The sequence below is a fragment of the Rhipicephalus microplus genome, chromosome 6, assembly GCF_043290135.1.
Source record: "Rhipicephalus microplus isolate Deutch F79 chromosome 6, USDA_Rmic, whole genome shotgun sequence".
NCBI classification, from domain to species: domain Eukaryota; kingdom Metazoa; phylum Arthropoda; class Arachnida; order Ixodida; family Ixodidae; genus Rhipicephalus; species Rhipicephalus microplus.
In genome coordinates this window covers 73,526,494-73,551,010 of record NC_134705.1, presented here as the reverse complement: position 1 = coordinate 73,551,010, position 24,517 = coordinate 73,526,494, and the positions used below count along the sequence as shown (strand labels likewise).

At 43.3% G+C, this 24,517-nt stretch overlaps 1 protein-coding gene across 7 annotated transcripts in view; it reads right to left on the bottom strand.

Annotated features, from left to right (window-relative positions):
* LOC142765308 (uncharacterized) overlaps positions 1-24,517 on the bottom strand; it is a 125,320-nt gene that overhangs the window by 95,923 nt on the left and 4,880 nt on the right. Inside the window, exons 1-2 of one of the 7 annotated variants that reach the window (XM_075866069.1) lie at positions 22,780-23,793; positions 18,556-18,626 (exon numbers count right to left, since the gene is read on the bottom strand). The exons of 5 other annotated variants lie outside the window; for them this stretch is intronic. In XM_075866069.1, the coding sequence (XP_075722184.1) occupies positions 18,556-18,626; positions 22,780-22,893 (185 nt within the window). In that variant the 5' untranslated portion in view covers positions 22,894-23,793. Of the gene's footprint in view, positions 1-14,594; positions 17,615-18,555; positions 23,794-24,517 lie in introns of those variants that run through there. One more of the 7 variants, XR_012884160.1, reaches the window with a different exon arrangement.

Below are 24,517 nucleotides of genomic sequence, written 5' to 3'. Positions count from 1 at the left end.
GGAACATAGTGTATACCTAAGGGCTCGTATTTCCTTTTTTTCGCAACACATAAAAGAGGTCTAACAGACAATAATGCCATTTAATGCAGAGGGGAACTTATTAGACCAAATGTAATGTAAATAGAAAAAAGAAATGTGGGTGAAAAAATAACTTGCCGTGAGCAGCAATCGAACCTACGAACTTCGCTTAACGCGTTGGATTCTCCAATCACTGAGCTATCACGGCGGCTACTCTCCCAGCCACTTTCTTTGGTTTATATTTGAATTTAAAAGTGCGAGTGTCAGTCAGCGCCATCTGTAGCCATGCGGCGAGTGTGTAACACCCTTTTTATGAGCCTTTGTGGTGTCACGTAGATCGTGAACTTTTTACGAGCGGGCAGCTGACCAATAGTCCCTCGTATACAACCTAACGGCTCCAAGTCTGCCAGTACGAGACCCTCGTTAATGAATAAGAGAAAAAGGTGTATGCCTAAGGGTACGTTTTTCCGTGTTTTCACACAATATAATAAGATCTAATTGACAATAATGCCAAGGAATGCATAGAGGATGTTATTAGAACCAATGTACTATAAACAGCAAGAAAGAAACTTGGGTAAAAAATAACTTGCTGTGAGCATAAATCGAGCCTACGACCTTTGAATAACGCGTTCAATGCTCTAACCACTGAGCTATCATGGCGGCTATTCCCGCAGCCACATTCCTGGGTTTATATTTGAATTTAAACGTGGGAGTGTCAGTCAGTGCCATCTGTAGCCATGCGGCGAGTGTGGGACACCCTATTTATGAGCCTGTGTGGCGTCATGCAGCTGGCCAATGGTCCCTCGTATACAACCTAATGGTTGTATATATATATATATATATATATATATATATATATATATATATATATATATATATACGTTTTATATATATATATATATATATATATATATAAATATATACATATACGTTTTAGACTTTGTGGGTGTGCGCCAGAATAACAAGAATAATCATCATCATCATCAAGACGAACCACGCATCAGGGCGTTCGGAGTTCGTCTGCTACCTCCATCGTCTGGTGACCTGAGAGGCTCCAGGGCTACCTGGTTGCGCTGACGTTCCTGTTCCCGTGGACAGCTCTCAGCTCTCGATATTCGGGCTGGAGCTCAGGCGGGGCTGTCCGGCTGCCTCTACGTCGGGAGCAGTGTGGCTAATGCAGCGTCAACTGGTGCGGTGTCAGCTAGTGCAGCGTCCATCATCAGCCAAGGAAGGTTGCTTTTCCTACGGTTCGTGTAGCTGCCCAACGCTGGTGCCAACTATGACGACAAGTGCATCGACCCCGTGCTTCGTGCCGAAGCTCTTACGTAACGACGTCGGTGAGATGCCGATACTTTGACGTTCCGTCACACACTCTGTGTATAGGAACTGCGTGTTTAGGACCTTTTGTTCATTGACTAGTGTCCAGCTTCTGTATTTCTTGGTGACTGTATGAGATAGTTGGCACTCATAATTTTGGTAAGTGGTCTGACGCTTTTGACTATAAAGGATTTCGTCAAACAAACTCATCCTTCGGGAAGTGTCCTGAGGTGGCTCCTCGGACCTCCCAAATCAAACCTGCACGTTGTGCGAAACAAAAACAAAAACAACAGCGTTACAAGTATTACTTATTTTTGTATTTCACTGGCTTCAATATTAAACAGAAAAACACGAACGCATATATGATAGAAAGTCACAAACTGTCTGATCAGACAATTTGCAAACCATTCCACAACTCCGTCACAGTATTTTCGCACAGATTTAGTGCTTGATGAGTATGTTATTAATTCTTATTCAACAAAGAAAATCAGTCAAACACATAATATAAACTATGATTTACTGATCGCAGTAGTCATCAATATGCAATGAGTGGCATTATCATATCTTCAAACTTTATTATGGTATGAAATCAGCTGGGGCACCTTTATCGTAGTGGCTGGGGAGTAATTTTATCAACAAAGATTAGTCATGTTTTCAAGCTTTGTCTGCAGATTATGGGAGACTTATAGCAGCAGCAAGTTTAAAAGTATACAGCTTATGTTGACAAAACGTTCAACTAAAGATGATAGAAAAATTCTGCATTCATGGCTGTATTTTTCTGAAGTAACTGTAACGCATTTTTAGGAATTCATTCCGCACGCTAATGCAATACGCGTCACTGGGTTGTCGCGTGCTGCAGAAAATTCGAGCTGAGCCTACAAGTTGCTTCATTCGGGCACAAATGACAACTGAAAGGTGTTGCAATGCCAGCGGCTCTGTTGCTCTGTAGCGCATAGAAATGAACAATGAACAACAAAAATATCTCGTGTGTACGCTTGCGTATATAGAAAAGGCACAGTGAAATAGGCAGATAACTGAAGCAACGCCGAAGCTGAGCGAACAGTAACGAATATCAACATTTGTTGAAATATATTTACTCGTTTCAGATGCAAACCTGCGTGAATATATGAAGACACAGAGAAAATGAGGTCTGAGCCAGCTGACATTTAGCACTGAGAAGCAAACATCGTGTGACTGACTTCTCCAGAGCGGAGAATAATTACAGGGCACATTAAGAGAAGAAAGAAAAACGAGAAAATTCGGTAATAAACAGGTGGTAGAAAACCGGGAAGAAACATGTACGATCTCTTCACCTTAAAAATAAAACAAAAATTCATTCTTTATTGCACAACTTTTATCCGTGGCCTCCGATTGGCAGCTAGGCCAGAGTTTGGCGTGGCTGCATTCACGTGAACACCTAGGTGTACATCTCCATCTTGATTACTGAGCCAAAATGAAGATTTAACCCTTGTGGCAAAAGGAACTGTTAGCTGATTCCTGGTATCAGCGTATGCTGAAATCCGCACTACAGGGGCATCACAACACAGGTACTCAGTATGCCCTTATTCAAAGTGCCATCACTTGAGGAGATAAACGCCAAGGTGTGCACCTCCACTAAAGGAATAACCTACGCCCGCGGTAAAGAGTAGAGCACGAACTGCTTCAGTAGTGGTAGAGACAGAGTTCATTGCTAGAGAGTGAAAGCGAGAAGGTGTGTGTGTCTGGCGTGTGTCTCGCTGACGTGTATCACGCTGGCTTGTGTCTCGCTTCACCAAAAGCTGATGATGCAATACTTAAGCGACCACAGAGAGTGACAAAGCCACCCGCTGCTCGCTGACCGAGGTACTGATGGTCACTGGTAAATGGATTGGAAAGCTGAACTCGGTAATTGATGAACGTTGCTTTGTAAGCAAGCTTGTCGCTGTTATCGACAGTCCTAAACATAGCATCAAGACTCCAAGCATTACCTAGCGACCCTAAACACTTGCACTCTGGTTCGCGACGAATTTACTTGAGCGTATAAAAGAATGTATGGTGACTGTCTAGAAAAGGACGAGCCACCGTCCTCATGGTGAAGCCCACCGTCGAACTCTTCTTTATTTGAACATATCCAAAGCTCAGTCCACTCGTTCTGCCTCGACCCCAATACATTCTTATTCATCTTTATGTTGGCGCCGCACACAATTTCCTACAACCTCCGTCCCGACAAATTGACCTAACTGTCCCGAAAATTCTCGAGCAGGCTGTATTGTCATTCTACAAATTTGGCAACATCATCCGCGCCCACACAGGTGCGCGTGGCGCCGAGAAACACTAACCCACAGGTATCAAGTATGCGTATGAGTTCCAAGTCACTGCTTGTTGGATCATCCAGGCACTTCATTAAACTTGATTTTCCAACTATGCTTTCGGAGCTAGTCCCAGTCTCGTTCATTTTAGCGTGTTAACCTTGCTGCGCTTGTGCTGTCTCTAAATAGTCTGTGTCAGGATGAAAATTCGCAATAAAGGCTGTTAGAGAAAGATCTTAGGTAGCCGTTCGGGGGGAACCTTTTTCTTGGCTTTCTCGTCTTGGCTGCATTGACCTTGTTAGCAGCTGCCTTCTTCTTGCACCTCGGCTTGGGTTGCATCATTCGCTACTATGATTCAGTCTGTGCATTTGTCATCAGCAGTGAGGCAGCCGACACTATCCGCTTTTTTCTCTTCCTTGATTTCTGCAGTTTTCTCGAAGAGTTACATTCATGAACTTTACAGGCATGATACTTCTGTATCCTCACGCCCTTTCTATTCTTTTATTTCTTCCCGCTTGTTGCTGTGGCTGCGATATCATTACTACGGTAACATGTAAGCAGGGAATCGAGGATTGCTTTAGAATGAACATTGTCGACCTTCGTGAGTACTCAACCTTGGTATTTGTTGCAAGGTATCTTGAATTTCCAAAAGCATCGCAACTTTCGATCATAGTAGTCTATTCGCCCGCAACATACACCCGAGGTTGAGAGGTTGAGGATGTTGTAGGTAGCCGGCGGATCTAGCCTTGCATAATTTGCAGGAATTGCCCCACACGGTTTTCTCTTTGCTAGTTGTTGCTAATGTCCTTTGTTTTTTAACTAAGCACGAGCAGGCTTTTAAAATAAAAATCGTGCATAGCGCGACGTAATCCTGCATAAGACGGTGGCCTTTCTCTTGTTAACTTGACGAGTATTACACGTTAACGAGGGCTCTGGAGGCATAAAATAGATCTCTAGAAGTTCCCAATGTTTTTTGGTGGTTTTTCATGTTGTATTCTCTGTGTCAGATTGTGTCACAAAACGAGCGCTCAAAAAGGGCGCGCCGCCAAATTCTCGCGACGAAACGCCGGAGTGACGCCGCGAGGTCAACGATAAAAAAAAGGAAACAAACATCCAAAGACTCCCCGGGCGCGCGTCCATCTTCCTCGGAAGCGTAGGTTCGCCGACGAAACCTCCTCGCGTCGGCGGCCGAGCAAGCCCTGGAAATTTCTCGATGAAAAGGGGCGTGGTGATGCCGGGTTGCGTCATCCGTCGCGGATGGCCCCCGTATCGTCTTACCCTTTCCCCCAGCCTTCGCTGCGTATCGCGCCGACGAAATGATGCGATCTTTCTGGAATCTAGTGCGGAAGGTATTTAATCGAGCAGCCGAGATGAGAGATCAGGAGAAGAAGGAAGTTAGCGCCGGAGTGCGTTGGGTATCCCGCCGCGTCAGTCGGTGAAGGTTTTGTCCTTAGTGACAAAGCAGAAGAAGAAAGTATGCGCCAGAGTGCATAGGGTGTTCCGCCTTGTGGGCGAAGCCTTCTGTCTTCCGTGCCAAAGGGGAGAAGAAGAGTATTTCCACCTGAGGGGTGAAGGCTCGAGCTACAGGCAAGAGTGTGTGTCTACCGCTATCGAGCGAAGACGCGTGGCAACAGCTGCGTGTGTGAAGCCGACGTGTTTCCGGCGAAGGAGTTTGGAGCCTGGAGAGCGGCCAATTGAAGATGCGAGGTTTCCTGGAAGATAAGCTTCGGGGGCAGCGGAACGACCACAACTCTGAACTTTGAGAGAGTGAATCTCGGAAGAGTATCATTCAGTGTTTTGTTCCAAGGACTTCGGGCTCAATAAGTTCTCGAACTCTTTAGTCTTTAAGTGTCTTGGTTGTTCGATGCATGCGACTGCATTGTAGTGCGTATTGTTGTCTGTGTCCGTTGTTTCGAGTGTGGCTGATTGTACTGAGTAGCACATTGTTTGATTGGTGACATATTGTATTCAACTATTGTCGAGTGTGCATATTTGTGTATCGTTTTCGTCTGCAATTATTGAGAAGATAATTTTTTGTTTATCATCTCTCGGCTCTGACTTATTCCTTGGGCCACAGGCGGCGTCTGCTGGCGTGCCAAAAAGGACCAATTCTAAATTGTTCACGCTTTCGTGGTGCGGGTTGGGGGGCCGATACTTCGGCCCTTGTAATTAGCCCGGCGATTGCCTCCCGAATTAACGGGACCTGTCACAATTAATCTGACGTCCGCGACGAGGACCTTTTGGTGCACAGTGTGTCCAAAGTAGTGAGAAAGAGCCTCGAGTTGTTGATAGTGCTATCGGAACGACTTTATGTGTTACTCAGTGTTCTCGTTAACGACTGCAGGAGAGTGTTCTGATATACTGATTTTGGCAGATATTTTTTGCACGCGGCAAGGTTTTATTTGCGAGACACAATGGGTCTCGAAAAGTTAGTAGGTCTTGGTGAGAAGATGGGTTTTTCTGGCGGCGAACTACGGAAGTGGGTCACCCAGAAGGAAAAAGAAGAAAAAGCAGCTGAGATGGAGAGAGAAAATTTGGCAGCCGAAAGGGCGAGAGAAGAAAGAGAGGCAAAGGAGTGACAGCTGAAGGAAGAAAGAGAGCAGCAATTGAAGTTGGAGCTGGAGAGAGAAAAGATGGCAGCTGAAAAGGCGAGAGAAGAAAGAGAAGCAAAGGAGCGACAGCTGAAAGAAGAAAGAGAGGCAAGGAAGCGACAGCTGAAGAAGAAAGAGAAGCGGAGATGGCTGAATGGGAACGGCAGCGGCAGGACGAGATGGAACTCGAGCGGCTCCGTTTGCAACAGCGAAGTGAAACTCCGGTCCACGCTAGAGTTGAAAGCAGCGAACGGGAAGATCATGGCTTCTGCTTGAACCCAAGCAAGCTGCTCGTAGCGTTTTATGGAAGGAAGGACGACCTTGTCGCGTACCTTCACAGATTTGAGATGGGTGCAAGAAGCCAGAATTGGCCGGAACATCAATGGGCAACTGCTTTTAGTACTTGCTTGAGTGGTGAAGCGCTCAGTGTGTACGGCAGGCTGACGCCGACCGATGCAGCCAACTATGCAAAGGTGAAAGCTGCTTTGCTGAAGCGATTTAGATTTACTGTGGAAGGATTCCGGGACAGATTTCGGACAGGGAACCAGCTGATGGTGAGACGGCTATGCAGTACGCCGCCCGACTTAGCCATTATTTCGACAGATGAATTGAACTTTAAGGAACAGCGCAGGAGTACGATGAGCTTAGAGAGCTCCTAATTAGAGAACAATTTCTCACTAGTTGCCACCCAAGCCTGTCGCTGTACTTGAAAGAGAGGAGAGCTAAGTCGAAGACATGCTTGAATTAGCTGATCAATTCTTGGAAGCGCAAGGTGGCACAAATTTGGCCAAGGTCAAGAAGGAGTGTCCGGAAGATTCGAAAAAATCGGCTCCCGAGGAAAAGAAGCGTGCACCGGAGAGTGTTCCACGATGTTTTCTGTGTAACCGAGTGGGTCATGGCGCGAACAACTGTCGAACGGTCCTTACGAGCCCTACGGTATTAAAATGTTTCAAGTGTGGTCAAACTGGGCACAAAGCAGACGCATGTCGTAATGGAGCGAGTCAAACTCACCAGGTACCCTGTGTGCTAGCCGCACAAAAATCCGATGTTGATGCCGTCACCGACGGTTTAGTAGAGTTGAAAAATGGGGAAAAACTTCCTATTGTGGGTGCTGTAATGACAAAACAGCCAACCGGTGTTACGAAAGGAATTCCAACGCTGCCTGGAAAAGTTGCGGGCACGAAGATTACGGCGTTAAAAGACACCGGTAGCTCCACCATTATCGTGCGGAGAAATTTTGTACGAGAAAGTGATTTAACAGGCAAAACAAAACCAGTTTGCCTAATTGATAGTACGGTTCGGATGCTTCCCGAAGCAGAAATTGAGGTCGAAACCCCGTACTTCAGCGGGAAGGTTACCGCTCTATGCATGACGACTCCCCTGTACAACCTCGTCATCGGTAACAATAACGGGGCGCGAGGGCCCAATGATCCAGAACGTTTGGAAAACGACCCGATGATGGAGCTCCCGCTGACACAGGGACCGCGAGATACAGCAGAGAACAATCCCGTGAAGGATTTCACTCGTGCCCAAGGTGAAATCTGGGCGCAAGAGACAGCGAATGAGAACATGATCGTATTGAATGAGTTTACGTGCTGGGCAGCTGAACTTACGTCGGCTCGACCTCAGCTGACCGACAATGTAAAGATGACGGAGTCGGCCAGCCAGGCCCAATGTCGTGACATGAACAGGCGGGTGAATAACCAAACAGGATCTGTTGAACGTTATGACCCACTAACAATGCCGGAAGTGACAACGATGACTGAAACGCCGCCTCAGATACCGTCGTTGGAAAGGGCTTGCCGAAAAAGGACGAGCAAAAACAAGAAGAGGTCGAGCGAGCACCACAAGAAATGGCGCAAGCGCCGCTCAAGGTACACAGGATAGGTGCTGAGGAGGAATCGGAATGTGTTTGGCAGGGCTGAGTGCCATATGATGTGTTAATGTTCTTGTCATCCTGTGTCACAACTGTATGTCGAGTGAGTCAAAATGTTTGTTACGGTGATGTGATATATAGTAATGTACAAATGTTGTGATGAGAGAACTTCGTACGTTTGTATTGTTTAGAATATGTGATGGAGTGTTGTACTCATGTACCTGTGGTTATATTTCATGTGTTGTGAGAATGAATTACAATGTGCAATTGTATTGAGTGATCTATTGTGAATGTGACGTGTCATGAGCGACGGACTATGTTACAGTCTTTGAGAGTGTGGGGGCTGTTCGCGCTCGTTTGTGTGGTTTTGAGTATTATGAGATAATATTCTTAAAGTGGGGGGCAGTGTCACAAAACGAGCGCTCAAAAAAGGTGCGCCGCCGAATTCTCGCGACGAAACGCCGGAGTGACGCCGCGAGGTCAACGATCAAAAAAAGAAAACAAACATCCAAAGACTCCCCGGGCGCGCGTCTCTCTCCCTCGGAAGCGTAGGTTCGCCGACGAAACCTCCTCGCGTCGGCGGCCGAGCAAGACCTGGAAATTTCTCGATGGAAAGGGGCGTGGTGATGCCGGGTTGCGTCATCCGTCGCGGACGGCCCCGTATCGTCTTACCTCTTCTCCCAGCCTTCGCTGCGTATCGCGCCGACGATATGATGAAATATTTCTGGAATCTCGCGCGGAAGGTATTTAATCGAGCAGCCGAGATGAGAGATCAGGAGAAGAAGGAAGTTAGCGCCGGAGTGCGTTGGGTATCCCGCCGCGTCAGTGGGTGAAGGTTTTGTTTTAAGTGACGAAGCAGGAGAAGAAGAAAATATGCGCCAGAGTGCGTACGGTGTTCCGCCTTGTGGGCGAAGCCTTTTGTCTTCCGTGACGGAGGGGGAGAAGAAGAGGATTTCCACCTGAGGGGTGAAGGCTCGAGGTACAGGCAAGAGTGTGTGTCTACCGCTGTCGAGCGAAGACGCGTGGCAACAGCTGCATGTGTGAAGCCGACGTGTTTCCGGCGAAGGAGTTTGGAGCCTGGAGAGCGGCCAATTGAAGATGCGAGGTTTCCTGGAAGAGAAAGTTCGGGGGCAGCGGAACGACCACAACTCTGGACTTTGAGTGAGTGATTCTCGGAAGAGTATCATTCAGTGTTTTGTTCCAAGTACCTTGGACTCAATAAGTTCTCGAACTCTTTAGTCTTTAAGTGTCTACGTTGTTCGATGCATGCGACTGCATTGTAGTGCGTATTGTTGTCTTTGTCCGTTGTTTCGAGTGTGACTGATTGTACTGTGTAGTACATTGTTCGATTGGTGACATATTGTATTCAACTATTCTCGAGTGTGCATATTTATGTATCGTTTTCATCTGCAATTATTGTGATTATAATTTTGTTTTGTTTATCAACTCTCGGCTCTGACTTGTTCCTTGGGCCACAGCCGGCGTCAGCTGGGGTGCCAAAAAGGACCACTTCTAAATTGTCCACGCTTTCGTGGTGCGGTTCGGGGGGCCGATACTTTGGCCCTTAGAATTAGCCCGGCGACTGCCTCGCGAATTAACGGGACCTGTCACAGAAGGTTAGTCTGTATGCTTTCAAGACATTCTTCAATCTATCGTTGGGTTGAGCCGTCAACTTTTCGTGTGACAATATCGCAATTGATAAAGCTGTGGTTAGATGGTTGTGCCACAGGCAATGAGAGCACCTCCGCGTGCACTTCTGATACTTCGCTTTATTTTTTCCAAGTGAGCCTGCTGAGGCTTTAGCGCATCTTCAACCTTGTATTCAGCTCTAATAATTGCCAGAATAACTTTGCGCACATAAATATCGGCTTCCTCTATTTTTGCTTCTGTGATCGATGTCAATTCGTGTCGTCTATCTCTTCATCCATTCCTTTAAGAAGCTCGAACTGGTCTGTCCAAACGTGGTGAATATTCTGCAACTCACTTACTTGGGGGCGTTCTAGATGGAGAACACTTTTTATGCTAGCGATGACTTTTTTGACGGTCTTTTGTGTGCGACTACGCCTTTTGATTAAGGCCTTCATGTCTGGTACAGTGTCGGGAAACGTAAAAAATTACTGGCCTCCCACGCCTTCAGGTTAACTATGGGCGTCTCCCTGCCATCCGTCACAGAGCATCACATATTGAATCAACGGGCATCGTCGACACGTCCCGCTTCACGGTCTGGGTCACGGGCAGGGTTAGGCCTCGCACATAAAGATTCACCCAATGGCGGCTTCAGCTAACGTCTTGCACGCAACAGATGCGGTTGGATGTTGCTGAAGTCCACTCTGTCTCACAGCTAAAGGTTCGTTATCTCGGGTTTCGCGGCACCAAATTGTTGAGAAAAGAACGAGCCGCCATCCCCATGGCGATGCTCACCGTCGACCTCTTCTTTATTCGTACTTGGTTGGTTGGACCCAAGACTAACGGCTCAACCCACCAGGGAAAATCGGCCATGAATCGCGTGGCAGTAGCATTTCAGGGAAAAAAGGAGGGGGACGCCGAAATATATTTTATATGAACGAAAGGCTTAGTTGTGCTAACAGGCAGTTATGAAATGTTAAAAAATAAAACAAACAATTAACAAAAATATAAAAGGGCAAATACAGTAAATAATATTTGAATATACTAATGACAAAATTGAGTAATGAGTATTTACTTGTAAAATTAGCATGATAGCCGTTTTGATTGTTTTATATAGTTATATATTGCTTCATATATGTCCCTGTAGCAATGACCTATAGTACCCAAGCCCCTAGGGAGAGCAGTAACGTTTCAGACAGCTCAAGTCCGTGTTTTTGGAAAGCTGGTATTAGAATTTTTCGCCCTAAATTTCAGCACCTGCGGCATTCTGTAAAAAGTGCGCTATCGTTTCTGTTTGTGTACAATAGTGACAGTTAGAGGAAGAAACAAATCCAGGTGTGTATAAATAAAAGAATAAAACTTGAACCCTTCTTCGCAATTTTAGTGATTGTCACTTCAAACTGTCTTATTGCACACCAGACGCTGTACTACTCAAACTTATGGTGCTCAAAATGTGCGCCATTTAGAACAGAAGGGTTGGAGTGTTCTTCCCGTATACAGAAATTTTGAAGTCGCGTGATTGCATATAGGCAGCAGGATATTGAAATTTTAGGGACGGGGCCCTGAATTTATTCTGTCGCTAGTTTGTCCGCCACTTCATTTAGTGTTATTCAAGTGTGACCTGGCATCCAAACCAATCGGATAACATGAATGCGATTGGGTATATACGTATGAAATGCTAATAAAGAAGGCGATGTCTTTGGTGCTATCAGAGCAGTGAAAACTGGCAAAGAGTCGGTTAGTATAACAACCGAAGAGGTATATGTTGGGAGCTTGCGTATGGCCATAATCACTGCCATTCATTCTGCCTGGAATATCGGCGTAAAATCGGGCAGTCGCAGTGAATTAGACAAATTTATTGCTGTTCAGTAGATGCCCACTCCTGCTTTCTTGGTATTACCGGAAGAATATATGGCTATAACAGAACTAATCTGTAGGCTATTGAGATGGTCTTTGAGCAATTCATTCAAATATTTTATTGGCAAACGTTTACCATGTTTACGAACTATATCGTTCAACTGTATACTTATCGTATGATCCCGTACCAGTGAGAAACTCACATCACAAAGTTTTACCTCTTATGGCTGTAAACATTTTTGCACATAAACCATTGGAGTTCGACGCAGGCGAGACCACTCACAATAAAAAAAATATGAAAAGCTCGCTTATAAATACATAATAAGAGCATCCCTGTGTGGAGGCATGGATGTTCAGAAATGTTTGAACAGTCAGTATGTGAAACCTAGTTTGTGGAAAGCGCAGATGTGCTTCATGATAGAAAACACTGTTAGCGACAAACGTAGGGAGGCCTAAACATAGGCGCAATGCCTCACGCTCTATAGAAAGAAGAGGACGTAATTTATAGGTGGGTCCCCCATAGAACAACACGCGTACAATACAAGTAAATACAAGTAAATCTACCAGTAATTTTGTCTCTTGGCGGAACTTCATTAGGTTACTGTCACAGGGATATATGCTTCACTGTGTTTGATGACATCAACGCAACTAAATGATTACCGTGCCAGTGAACCCTAACCTTTTCGGATCTTTAGTTTATAATTCGTAGCTATGTCAATCAGAAACAAGAGATGGTTTCACCGCTTGCTCAGCAAACATTTTTGTTTTTTGCTAGTAATATTTTTAAACTGGTTTTTTAGATTGGCTTCATTTTCATTTTAGTTTTATTTAAGTATCCTGCCGCCAGGTTCTTGGCCCATCCCCCTCTGTGGGTAAGCGTAATTCGTAAGAGGTAATCAGCATCAGCATCAACAACACACATCCACACTCTAATATTGGGCGGACATACATGGAATATGTCATCAACAGAGCTCTTCTATGCATTCCAATTAAACCATTGCTGATGCGTTTAAGCAACCCAATCGCACGTAATCCCTTAGACACAATGTACTCAATATGTGAACTCCAATTAGGATTTGCTATGTATATTACACCCAAATTATTTATTGAGTGTGCCTGTGGAATGAAGTCCTGTTCGTACATCATTGCTATTCTCTCAGGAGAACTCAAAGGAAATGCAAAAAGAGCAGTTCTCTTAACAATTAGCGACATGCGCAAGTCACTAAACCATACTTCTATAACATTTAAATATGATTGTAAAGTGTTGTACAACGAGTGTATGCTATTGGAAGCTGAAAGAAGGCCAAGTTGTCTGCGTATATAAACACTTGCACTTTATCTTGAGTAGGGATAGAGCCTAATATTTAATTGTCCAAATTCTCCAAAGCTGGGAAGTTTGAATGATCAGCAGGGTGAGCCCCTTGGCAAACACATCATCGTTCATTTTACGAGGAACACGTTTTCGTGTCATGCTCTTCTTCGCATAAGCACCATTGAGGAGAAGATCGGCGTCCCTAAAGGTATGGCCGTATCGCCAACACTGGATGCATGAAAGCGGGTGGGAAGCGAGAGCCTCAACTCAGTAAATTGAAGGACATACCGTAATCTCTGTTGGTCTGCTTACGCCTGCATATGTTGCAATGACCAACTTTGTGGGGACTCTCTTTTTTCCCACGACTCGTGAATATTGGTACACTGATATGGCCTCTGCCGCTAAAAACATTTCTAAGACCTCTGAGGTGCACAGAGCCGAATCTACACCTTAATATAGGCCTTCTACGCAATGGAGATGAGCCGGAATAAATGGGCTTACTGGTTGAGATGCAAACGCTGTGAACTTTAAAAGGTCAGAAATGCACGCCTGGTCCGGAGAGTGGCACAGAATGCCACGTCTGGAAAACTGTCAGACATCGGTGATGATTTGGTAGAGTGGGGTCACTTTCCTCAGCTCCTCCTGAATAACCTTCGGATTCTTGACACGGATTAGTCCCCCATCGTTCGCTACTAGGGCAACAAGAACGCTTTGGATAGCACTGCGCAAAAAGGCCTCTATGGGCATGTCATTAGTGGGAAGAGAGGCCGTCTAGAGGAAAGACCTCTGGTCAGAAAAGAAAGGAGACATTGGGTACTCACAGTACAGTACAATCAAGGCAGAGAGCAGAGAAAAAACAATGGAAATCTAACAACTAAAAACACTGCCGTGCGACACACAACTGACACCTCGCAGACATGTCATACTAAACCACCAGGTACTAGAAAGCAGACTCGGCGGATGCTTCGTGTGGTGACTTCACAGTTTGTTTGTTTGTTTCTCTATGTAAATGAAACATACCAACATTGGGCATTTGCCAAAAATGAAGAATGCAGTGTTGAGAGTGTTTATAGTTGTTTTAAAGAAACTATGAAGTTCAATACCAAAATAAAGAGATAAAAGGCAATAATACCTAAATGATTCAATTTAACTACAAGTAATGTACTTTTGAGCTTGTATTCTAGACTGCAATATTAACCTGTTGTGAAGAATTATGAAAACTTAGATGTTAACTTAACGAAATGATTATTAATTTTAAATAGCAGATTAAAATGATATTTGTTGAGTTGTTGTAATGAAATTACACGCGTCATAAAAGGTATCCCTGTGGCAATATCTCAAGCCTGAGGTACCAAAGCTTAAAACATTTTCCTCCGATAAGGTCAAGCCTAATTTTGCAAAACGAGTAATTAGAGGTCGAGTTATAACACGAGAGTATCTTGAACATGAGAAAAAAGTAATGTGCAATATTGTCAAGTTCCCCGCAGAATTGGCAGAGGGATACTACCGTCAGACCAGCCCTGTGTCAGTAAACGTTTAATGGTTGGACACGACATCGAAACAAAGTGATCGTCACTTCTGATTGTCCAGAATGGCACCTTTGCATTTTCCTTGGATATACTAGGGGATTATACTCCATACGAACCAGGCTTCTTTTTCGTCTGCACATACCCAAACCTCTGTCTACTCGTTCTTCATCCAACGCATTCATCCAACTACCTCTTTCTGCATCTTTATGTTGGCGCTGCCCACAATTTCCTACATTGACTATCGGGTTTCCAAGCTTTCATAAGTGTATTGTTATTCGGAATAGAACCCTGCTGGAATTGCTCTGCTTTTGCTTTGAGGCCACCTATGTTTCATGGAATGAGAACTGCATACAAAGAACTAGAGTGTTCTTCGGACCACATTTCACGTCCGTTCTCAGTAACATTTGTATTGCCGACTAAGGTTGCACCTTGTGAAGCAAGCTCAAATACGACATATTGATATGTAAGGCTTGTGGACATGGGGCAAAGTGTGGTTGTCAAAATCTGCAGAATAGTTCCTTCGATACTTTCGTCGTTTCCCGCGAATCCTTGCAGTCACTTGTTTTCACAAACGATATCCGATGGTGACAGCTGGTAGGTTCCTGACTTCATGATTTCAACTGAGCCCACCTAAGTTTGCAGGTTGTATGAGCAAGAAGTGGCAAACCACTCTGGCTGGCCAGCTCAGCTCATTCTCAGTCGTTTGAGAGGACTATCACCAAGCTTTCTTTTATCAGCACTGTTAAAAAGCGTTGTCCCTACGATATGCACCACAGTTCTGCTAAACAGTTGGAGCCTCTAACAACAATGTGATATAACGCACATTTTCATTCAGGGACAGGAAATCTGCTTAATGTCTTTAACATGAAAACTGTCTTGAAAAGACAGTTTTCAGTTTGCAGACAGTGTCTTGAAAATGCAGGCGTGACTGTCTTGGAAAGAGGCGGTCAGTCATTTTACCCTACGTGCAGAATATTGAATATAGTGCACAACGGCTCGAAGATGATTGGCCAAGCCACCAGCATTCAGGTGATGTTTTGAGCAGCTGAAAAATTGCAGACCAGACAGGTGAGTAAACGAATTTTCCGCCAATTCTGAATCATGCTCTGATGCTGACAGGCGAGTCTTTGTCTCTTGGATGTCATCTATTCGATTCCCCTGACGTGCGGAAAGACATATGGCGGCCAGACCAACAGGCATGTTAAAGACGGCCTGAATGCGTACCGACATTACCTGCATGATGTTCTGCAGGAGCATCTTGACATTCACTGCCATGATGTGGTTTCAGCCCTCCTTTCAGAGAGTAGCTTTTCTAGCAAGCCGTAAAATAATGTGAACCAAAACTTCACTCATAAATCAGCACTTGCTTTTCTAGTCCTATTCTTCAACTTTTTTGGCTTCCAGGACAACTGCGCTGATTTGGGCGACGTGAATTGAAATTATTATGATGGGTGAAAGAACCAGTGCAAAGAGCGAGAATGAAAGAAACAAGAAGTTGTATAATGACAGTGAAAGACAAATTTTGCCCATGCAAAATTCTTCTCGAGGTGAGCGTCCTAGCTATCCAAACACTTTAACAGAGCATATCATGGCGTTGTATAGTAAGTATAACAGACGGTACGCTTGGTAAGGGAACACAACGGGGAGAGTATTATGCTGAAAAGGAGGGGACAGAGTGAAATACAGCGCATAAATAGTGAAGAATAGAAAGAATAGAGTGATAGATGAAGAGAAAAAAAGGAATAAATAAGCAAGAATGTAACAGATTAAAAGAGACATATAAAAAAATAGAATCGCTAAAATAAAACTCGGCAAGTCCCACGTACCTTGAAAATCGACGTTATGCGAAGCATGGGGACCATGTTGTAAATTTTAATTATGCGACACGTCATAAAATGGGGCTAAATACATGTACAAATGTTGCCACACAGACATATGGTCAACATTGGCAGAAGTTTATATAACGAGTTGTATAAACTTGCGCAACGGTCCCAACAGGAAATGAGTATTAGACACATCAGAAGTGATAAGGTGCTCGGGAAGATGGTGGATCTAGACACTGCTATATGAATAAACTTCATCGAGTGACACTTAACTGATTTATGGACGTTAATCCAATGTTACGGCTGTGTTATACGAGCAAATATGTAATGTTTATCAAATCGATAAGCAAGCACTGCAGCCAAAGTTGACGTTCTACGAACATTAGAATATATTTTAAAAAACAGCCTGCGAGAACTTCTGTGGCTCTATGATAGAATACTTTACTTCCACGCGGAATACTCGCGTTTGGTACTTACTGGGGCCCTGACATATTTTATTCGCCATTGTGGGGTGAACAATGCCGATGTAAGCTTTTAGAGCTGAAGTTCCTCACCCAGTGGGTCGTACGCCGCGTGTTTGTAGTAGTAGCGACCCTTCGTTTAGTCTTTAAAGCGTGCGCTGAATAACGGTAATTGTATAGGACGAATATATGATGAAAAGATGCCAGATGACGGTAGTTGGAGTGTTCACTAGATGGACGAATTTTCGGACAGACAGGCGGACGCACTGGCTCACGGATGGACGCATAATTTGTCACATGGATGGATGGAAGGAGGGATGGACAGATGGACGCTTCACCCCACTCGTCTTTATTCACTCAGTGGATGTGCTATGATTTTTTTCCCTAAACCTCAGGCGTTAAAATTAGACATGTGGCACTCGGCTGTTTATGCTTCAAAAGCGACGCATCAAAAAGCATTTATTCTTGATTTCAAGCAGTCATCGTGGGCTCCTGAAAGAAGAAACTAGAGACGGCCACGTGTTTAGCGGTTGTAACCGTAGGTTCTGGTAACAGCAAACCAAAATATTTCTTGAATCAATATTTATTTGATAGAAAGCAATTTTTTAAAGATATTTCGAAAAATATTGCTAGCACAAAGCTACCATCAATATACAGTTGGCCGCCCACTGCCTTAGGAATCTTCACTGAAATCGCCGTTTACTGTTACGAACAGATTGCCAGTCTTCACCAGTAGTAGCTTCTTTAACCAGGAAAGAAGCGTTTTCACTCGGCTGGGGTAACCGTGCCACTTGCGTTTGCGGTGTTTTTCAAGTAGAAAGGCTTGAAAGCGTGGTGTCCGCGTACCACAATGGTAAAGATGATGGCGCCGAGGATGGCTACAATTGCCACGGCCAAAAATATGGGCACGACGACCCTGTGTGCAAATACCAATCATTAGAGGACATCTCTGTGCGCAATTGTTGCAAGGTTTTATGGAACATTCGGGAAAAAAGCAGAAACAATATCATATGCCAGCCAATCAACAAATGAACGGAAAGCCTATAATCCGGACACGCTAGCGTATTACAGAATTCGGCTTAATGTACATAATATATTATATCTTGTGTCGATAAATACTGCAGATAGGCTACACTACTGGTAACAATGCATTGAGCATCATACGTTGGTGAAGTTACTCCCAATGTTTTAACAACTCAAATTTGAAAAAATCGTCAACACTAGGTGTGGCGGCGGCGGCGTCAGAACTTCTTCTGAAGCGCTGGTTTCTGACGCAGTGAATTTGTTCCCTTCGTTTGTGCTGTTGCACACAGATTATCTTTTTTCCGTGAAAAATTATTTCTGGCAATTCGGTCAATACCACTAGAAGAGAACCCTTGTATCAGTGGTTAAAATAGTGTATTTTCTCTATTAAACGCGAAATTTCTCCACTGTTCCACAAAGCGAAGGTATCTGACATAACATATATAAACAATCCTCAAAACAGCTATGCGACTGCGCGAATTTTCAGTAAGTATTTAAAGCCAAAAGAGAACAAAGGTACTCAAGTAGATTGTATTCAGAGTGCTTTAGGGTACTTTTCGTAACAGTACTTTCTGTTTTTTTTTGGCACGTTTGTGAAGTGAACGAAAAAGCGAAACGTTGGCGTATATAAAAAATTAGGTTAATGCGACTGTCCTAACATAGGTATATAAGTGAGAGCAAAATAGCGTTAAAATGTTTCTTCACAGTGCGACCACTTCCACGTAAGTAATATTTTGAAGACTTCGCTGCAACAGTGTTTCCGGTCACGTCTCACACAATTTAAGTATCCTTATACGTTTCAGTTAGAGTAACTTCAATTCTTTAGCAACTTACTTTGCCTCGCCTTTCTCTTCCCTAAAAGCTGGTTCACCTGGCATCCTGGAGGGTGTGGATGTGCCTTCAACCTGATTGTATTAATGAGAATTGAACAATGTGATAAACGTTTTAAGGAGCTTGCATTTTCAATGTGCCAAAAAATTTCTACCAATTCGGGTGAAGTGGTTACACTCAAAATTACAATCCGTGTGCCGTCATTTGAAAATGATCTAAAGTATTTTTATTGTTGTGCATACAACGTGACGTCTGTCACGTACGTTCATTCGCAAACTTTGATCACGTTTGGTAATATTTGTGCCTTTTGCTTTCTTTTGGCGACACAAGTGCTTATCGTCATAATTTTAGGTAAAGTGACATAACGAACATTTGCAATCTCACATTGTATCATCCTGCAGTTCACATAAATAGGTTATGACAAAATTTGTTGTATATATTATTAACAATAAAATGTGAAATCTGGAGTGATTTCAATTTTAGCATTGAAACTACAGTTTACTGAAATAAACCGAGTCATTTCACTCTCCAGGAAGAGTCCCCTTGAAATTATTATTGAACACGAGAAGCGTGCTTGTACCACCGTGATTCTATGTACATCACAATGAAATATTACTGCACAGTAAAATATATTATTTGAAAGGTGTAGTGACGCAAAATAGACACAATATCATGCGGTGTTTCATTCTAAGGGAATATTTGTTTTTACAGGAATGTTTTACACCCCCTTATTGTAGTACAATATCATCCCTGCAACAAGTTGCGGAAAAGGGTAGAGATAATGGCTAGGGCCAGCGAAGCCCTGGAATAGGGGCCCGACCATTTGGAATCATCCGCGTTGTGCGCAAGTAAAGTTTCCACTCTCTGTCTCTCTAGAAAGATAGTAGACACCACGTACTCCGAAATCAGTTTGACTGAAAAACTTGCTATTCTTAATCTAAGATTGCCAACACTGACCAACATAATGTGACATTCCACGCTTTTTGAGAAGGAGACGTTATTTATATTTCCTCATTTGGACCAGGAAACTAGGCTGTAAATGTAGTGGAGCCTCGAAATGAAAGACTTCTGAGCTGACGAAAAATTCGTGTTGCTTTGAAGTTCAGATCAGGAACATATGCGTTCCACGGTGGTTACTGTAGCAGTTATAGAATGCACAATGCTAGCTAGCCCATCGCAGTGTGCGAAAGGAATAAATCGACAACTCAAAGCACCTAGCCACAGTATACTGTACATCACGTGTCCACAATATGTCAAGGTGCAGCAAGACTATGTTTGCCTTTTCTCTAAGCACCTTAGCGAAAAATGAAAATAAAATGCAGTTGTGAACACAACTATGCTCAGTGCGAAATGAAAGCCTAGTCCTCTGGATGTTCGGATACTGCATTGAATGAGGCGAAGGCATCGAGAGAGATGCATATGCATAAATCTGAGGCAAACGTTTGTGCTGGGGAAGAATACACTATAATGTGATAGACTATCGCAGTTAACGATCGACACAGGAATCCAGCATCACCAATGTTTAGCGGAGTATTCACTTAAACGTGGGAATGCATTGCCGGAAGAATGTGTGTTACCAGCGAGAGGCGGAACATATATAGGGCTAGTTGTAGTCCATCAGATAAACGTTACGCATAAATATTTGTGTGCTTGTTTTTCAATGTGAGTGCGTGATACCTTGCCCTGGATTGTAGTTGTAACGACTCTTTTAGGAATGATAGCAGCGCGAAAATCTTTGATGTGCTGTTGGTTTTTCCGCTCGCCGAGCGTAGTCATGACAAATGCATATTAGTGCGAACATGCCAGCTTGTTTATCGTTACCCCCTTTGCTCATCACATAGGGCTGTTTTGAGCGACTACCGAATGTTTTATGTAGCAGGTCTAAGAGAAGGATGTGTGTTTTGAAGGCTTCCGAGCTGCTGCGACACATAAGTTACTTTGCATTATTTGCCTTTTTCTCGATGAGTAGCTTTATGAGCACATAATTCTATAGCGCCGCGAGTATTTGAGCTTTTCGAGTATTTTGCTTACTTTTTTCTTCTTGAGACATCAGTCTTACTTTGTGTTTATTTTTCTATCGTACACATGTGTATTGACGTCTTGTCGTTGGTATCGGAAAGATGGCAACGGCAACGACCAGTAAACCAGTGTTTTTTTAATTTCATTGTCTTTATCTAAACACGTGACGAGGTAGATACGTCCAGTGTAGCTTTTTGAGAACTAAGGCGAGTAGCAGAGCTTTCTAACTGTTACAAAGAACATAGTTTACGAGAGGCCAGCCTTGAACGTGCCCCACTGCATGTATGAGGGATGACTTTAACGCAGAAAAATTGAGTGCAATATAAGCAAGTCTGGCTACAAGCAGCTCCGTGGAGTAACTATACTCTCGAGATTGGCGGTGTGACACCTTAAGTGCCAAGACATCACGGCGAGTATTCAAAATAAATAGACAGGAGAAGACATCCATTTTACAGAACCGATTAAAAGTTGCACGCTCTAGTCAGAACACAATATTGCGTTCGCAGCGAGCATAACTATTCCCTTATGTTTGTTATCTTGCTCTAGGAAAATGAAAATAAGTAACACCTAAATGAATTGAATTACACGTTGTGGGGGATGCTTAGAAGTAAATATGAGAGATAAAATGTCTCATTTTACCGATATTGGTGTAAACACCCTGATAAGTGCATATTGAAATGTTGAGTCATAGCAAGAAGGCTATCGAGATGACTGGATGTTCCATAGTATGCCTGTGGCAACTATTGAAACTTTACTATACGTTCAGAACTGTGGCGGTTTGGGCTTGTTGGTATGACATGGCGGTAGATATAAGGCGAGCACAGAACGACGACAAAAGAACAGGAAGGAGACGAGGAAGTTAGCGCTCGTCTCCTTGTCCGTTTGTCGTATTTCTTTCTAATGCTGTATCTACCGGGATCTTTACTGTGAAGAAAGGCTGTTCTGAATACTAATAACACTTTATCATTGATTCCAATAAAAAGAAAATAAGAAGAGAACACACACCTATCACTGACTCCTGCACTTCAAGCGTCCTGGTGCATTGCGCACGTTTCCTTCTATTTAACAACCTGGTCCGCGGTGACACATGGGCTCCACGATGATTATGCAGAAAATCTACTGAGCTATAGTACATTGGTAGTACCAAGGTATTACGCGCATCCTAACACCTGCGCTACGAAAGAGCGTAGCTCTGATATGCATATTCATAATGAGGACGTAGAGATTTAAGAGGGAGTGGTAAATCTTAAATTGAAATGTTTTTTTATATATGGCCAATTAATAATGTACTTTTTTGCTGCATTGTGTTCCTAATAAAATGAGGCGTTCTATATAAAACATATAATTCAAAAGAATATAAGTCACTGCTACATAAAATCTTGTGGAGCTTTCAGGTTGAAATGATTTTTCCATGACGAAATGACTTTCCGTTAAAATGAACAAAAAATAATAGTTTAGCCACAAGGTTAAAGCGTAATAATATTAATTGCAAGATTGTAACATCCCGAAACCAGAATATCATTAAAAAGAAAAGCACGTCGGAGGTTGTAGTAAAATTCGACTACGTAAGGTCATTTACCTTGTACCCAAATGTATAGGGAAACGTCTCTCGAGTATTTCCAACTCTGTAGAAAATTTGGCCGCCCAATTTAGAAATAAATTTTCGTACTTTCGGGGGAGCGCCACCTGTTCACCACTGTGGCGGGCGCAACGTTGATCAATCGATGCGACAACCAGATCAGAATGCGCAAAACATTTAAATTAGCAAAGCACAGTGCAAATGCAGCTGCTGCAGCGATAAAAGTCATTTGCGTCACTTATGGCTAAACGAATATCTCGCGACGACAACACAACGCGAATGAAGGAGTGAGCGGCCTGCTGTTTGCTTCTGAAGTACGAATATTCTGATGAAGTGACGCTGCATGTCCCCTCCCTCATTTCACCACGGGCCTTTCGAGTGATGAGGCTGGCACTTAATCTCTGTTTGAACCGTGAACGTTGGCAGTGGGGTCACGCTTTGACTAGCGCACATACCATACACCCGAAAAAAACTATGCAAGCTGTGTGAAGTTTGCAATAGACATCACGGCGATGGCGAAAATGCTGCGAAGTGTGCATAAGATTCACCTAGCCAGAGCCGTAATTCCGAGCTAAGAAGTGCGAATGCTATAAACAAGAACTCAACAGGAAGCATACATGGGTTCTTACAGCTGCAGGCAATAGATGTGTTCCTAGCGGGCTGCAGGTACCTGGTAGCTCGACAGCGGCCGCGCTCAAATTGGAAGGGTCAAGCGCCTTTTCGGGAGATGCGGTGAGAGACATTATGATTGGAGGCGAGTAAGGTTCGGCAAGTTCCCGCTCATCCTTTGCCGAGAGATCTGCGGTGTCCTTCTGCGGGTGTTTGAAGTTTTTCGACTTCTTTGACGAAGTTGCGCCACCGCCCTCAGTGGACCTGGCGATCCTCGAGATAACAAAAACAATGTCAGTGCATTTCAAAGTTTACGCAGCAGAAATGATTCTGTGTACCAACGATAAATGTTTTTCAAAACCGATGACTTCCTGGTACTAAATTATCAGCAGTTGAACATCTGCAGAGGCCTATTCACTCGGTAAGTTCTAAAGCATGCTAGGATAAGCTAGAGTTACAACACTTGAGTGACATCATGTATTTACCTATTACAAATTATTCACATACATGAAATGATAAGCATCACAACCGCTTATCGCTGGACATGTCTGAAGTAATGTAGGCTCTAGGCTCAACTCTATTTTGCCTAGTGGTGTTACAATGCAGTATTATCAAGCAAAACTAAAGAATATTCCACTTTGTGAAGTTGTGCCGACGGGTGTCCTAAAGTCTCTGTGTTCGTCTCCTTCACAAGCACACTACACCTCAGGCGTTCTAGCTGTAGGCAGCTGCTCACATGGCAATGACGACAATGCCAATGGAGTGCCATGATAGTCTCATGGCGGTTGTGCTCAACTGCTGACACGAAAGTCATGGGATCGAATAGAGGTCATGGTGGATGCATTTTTGATGAAGGCTAACTTTTATGAGGCCCGTGTATTTAGATGCACGTGAGAGAACCCCAGGTGGTCAAAATTTCAGGCGCTCTCTACAACGGCGTCTCTCGTAATATTATGCTGATTTTTCAGATGCTTAAAAACCAGACAATTTTACGACAATATAATAATACCCGCCGCAGTGGTCTAGTGGCTAAGGTACTCACTCGGCTGCTGACCTGCAGGGCGCGGGTTCGCATCCCGGCTGCGGCGGTTGCATTTACGATGGAGGCGGAAATGTTGTAGGCCCGTGTGCTCAGATTTGGGTGCACGTTAAAGAACCCCAGGTGGTCAAAATTTCCGGAGCCCTCCACTACGGCGTCTCTCATAATCATATCGTGGTTTTGGGACGTTAAACCCCACAAATCATCATCAAATCATCATCATCTTCAATATAATAATAATAATATAATTATTATTATTATTATTATTATTATTATTATTATTATTATTATTATTATTATTATTATTATTATTATTATTATTATTATTATTATTATTATTAATATTATTAATATTATTATTATTATTATTATTATTATTATTATTATTATTATTATTATTATTATTATTATTATTATTATTATTATTATTATTATTATTATGCGTGTGCACATTAACTTGCCTGACAAGTTGCAACTCTTAGTAACTACATTTAACATTTTATTGAATTATTGTTTCCATGGCATGGGTGTTTACAAGAAATTGGCCCGAAATATCAACTTAAAGCATTAAATTTATTAACTGCCTGCGTTCTCTGGACTACTGGAAGAATTAGCACATCAAAAATAGTTCCTCAGCTACAATTAACAAGGCAGAAGAGTTTTTGTTTTAAAGAGGCAGGCACGAATAAACGTAATTGATCCCTGTTTTTAGGAATTGG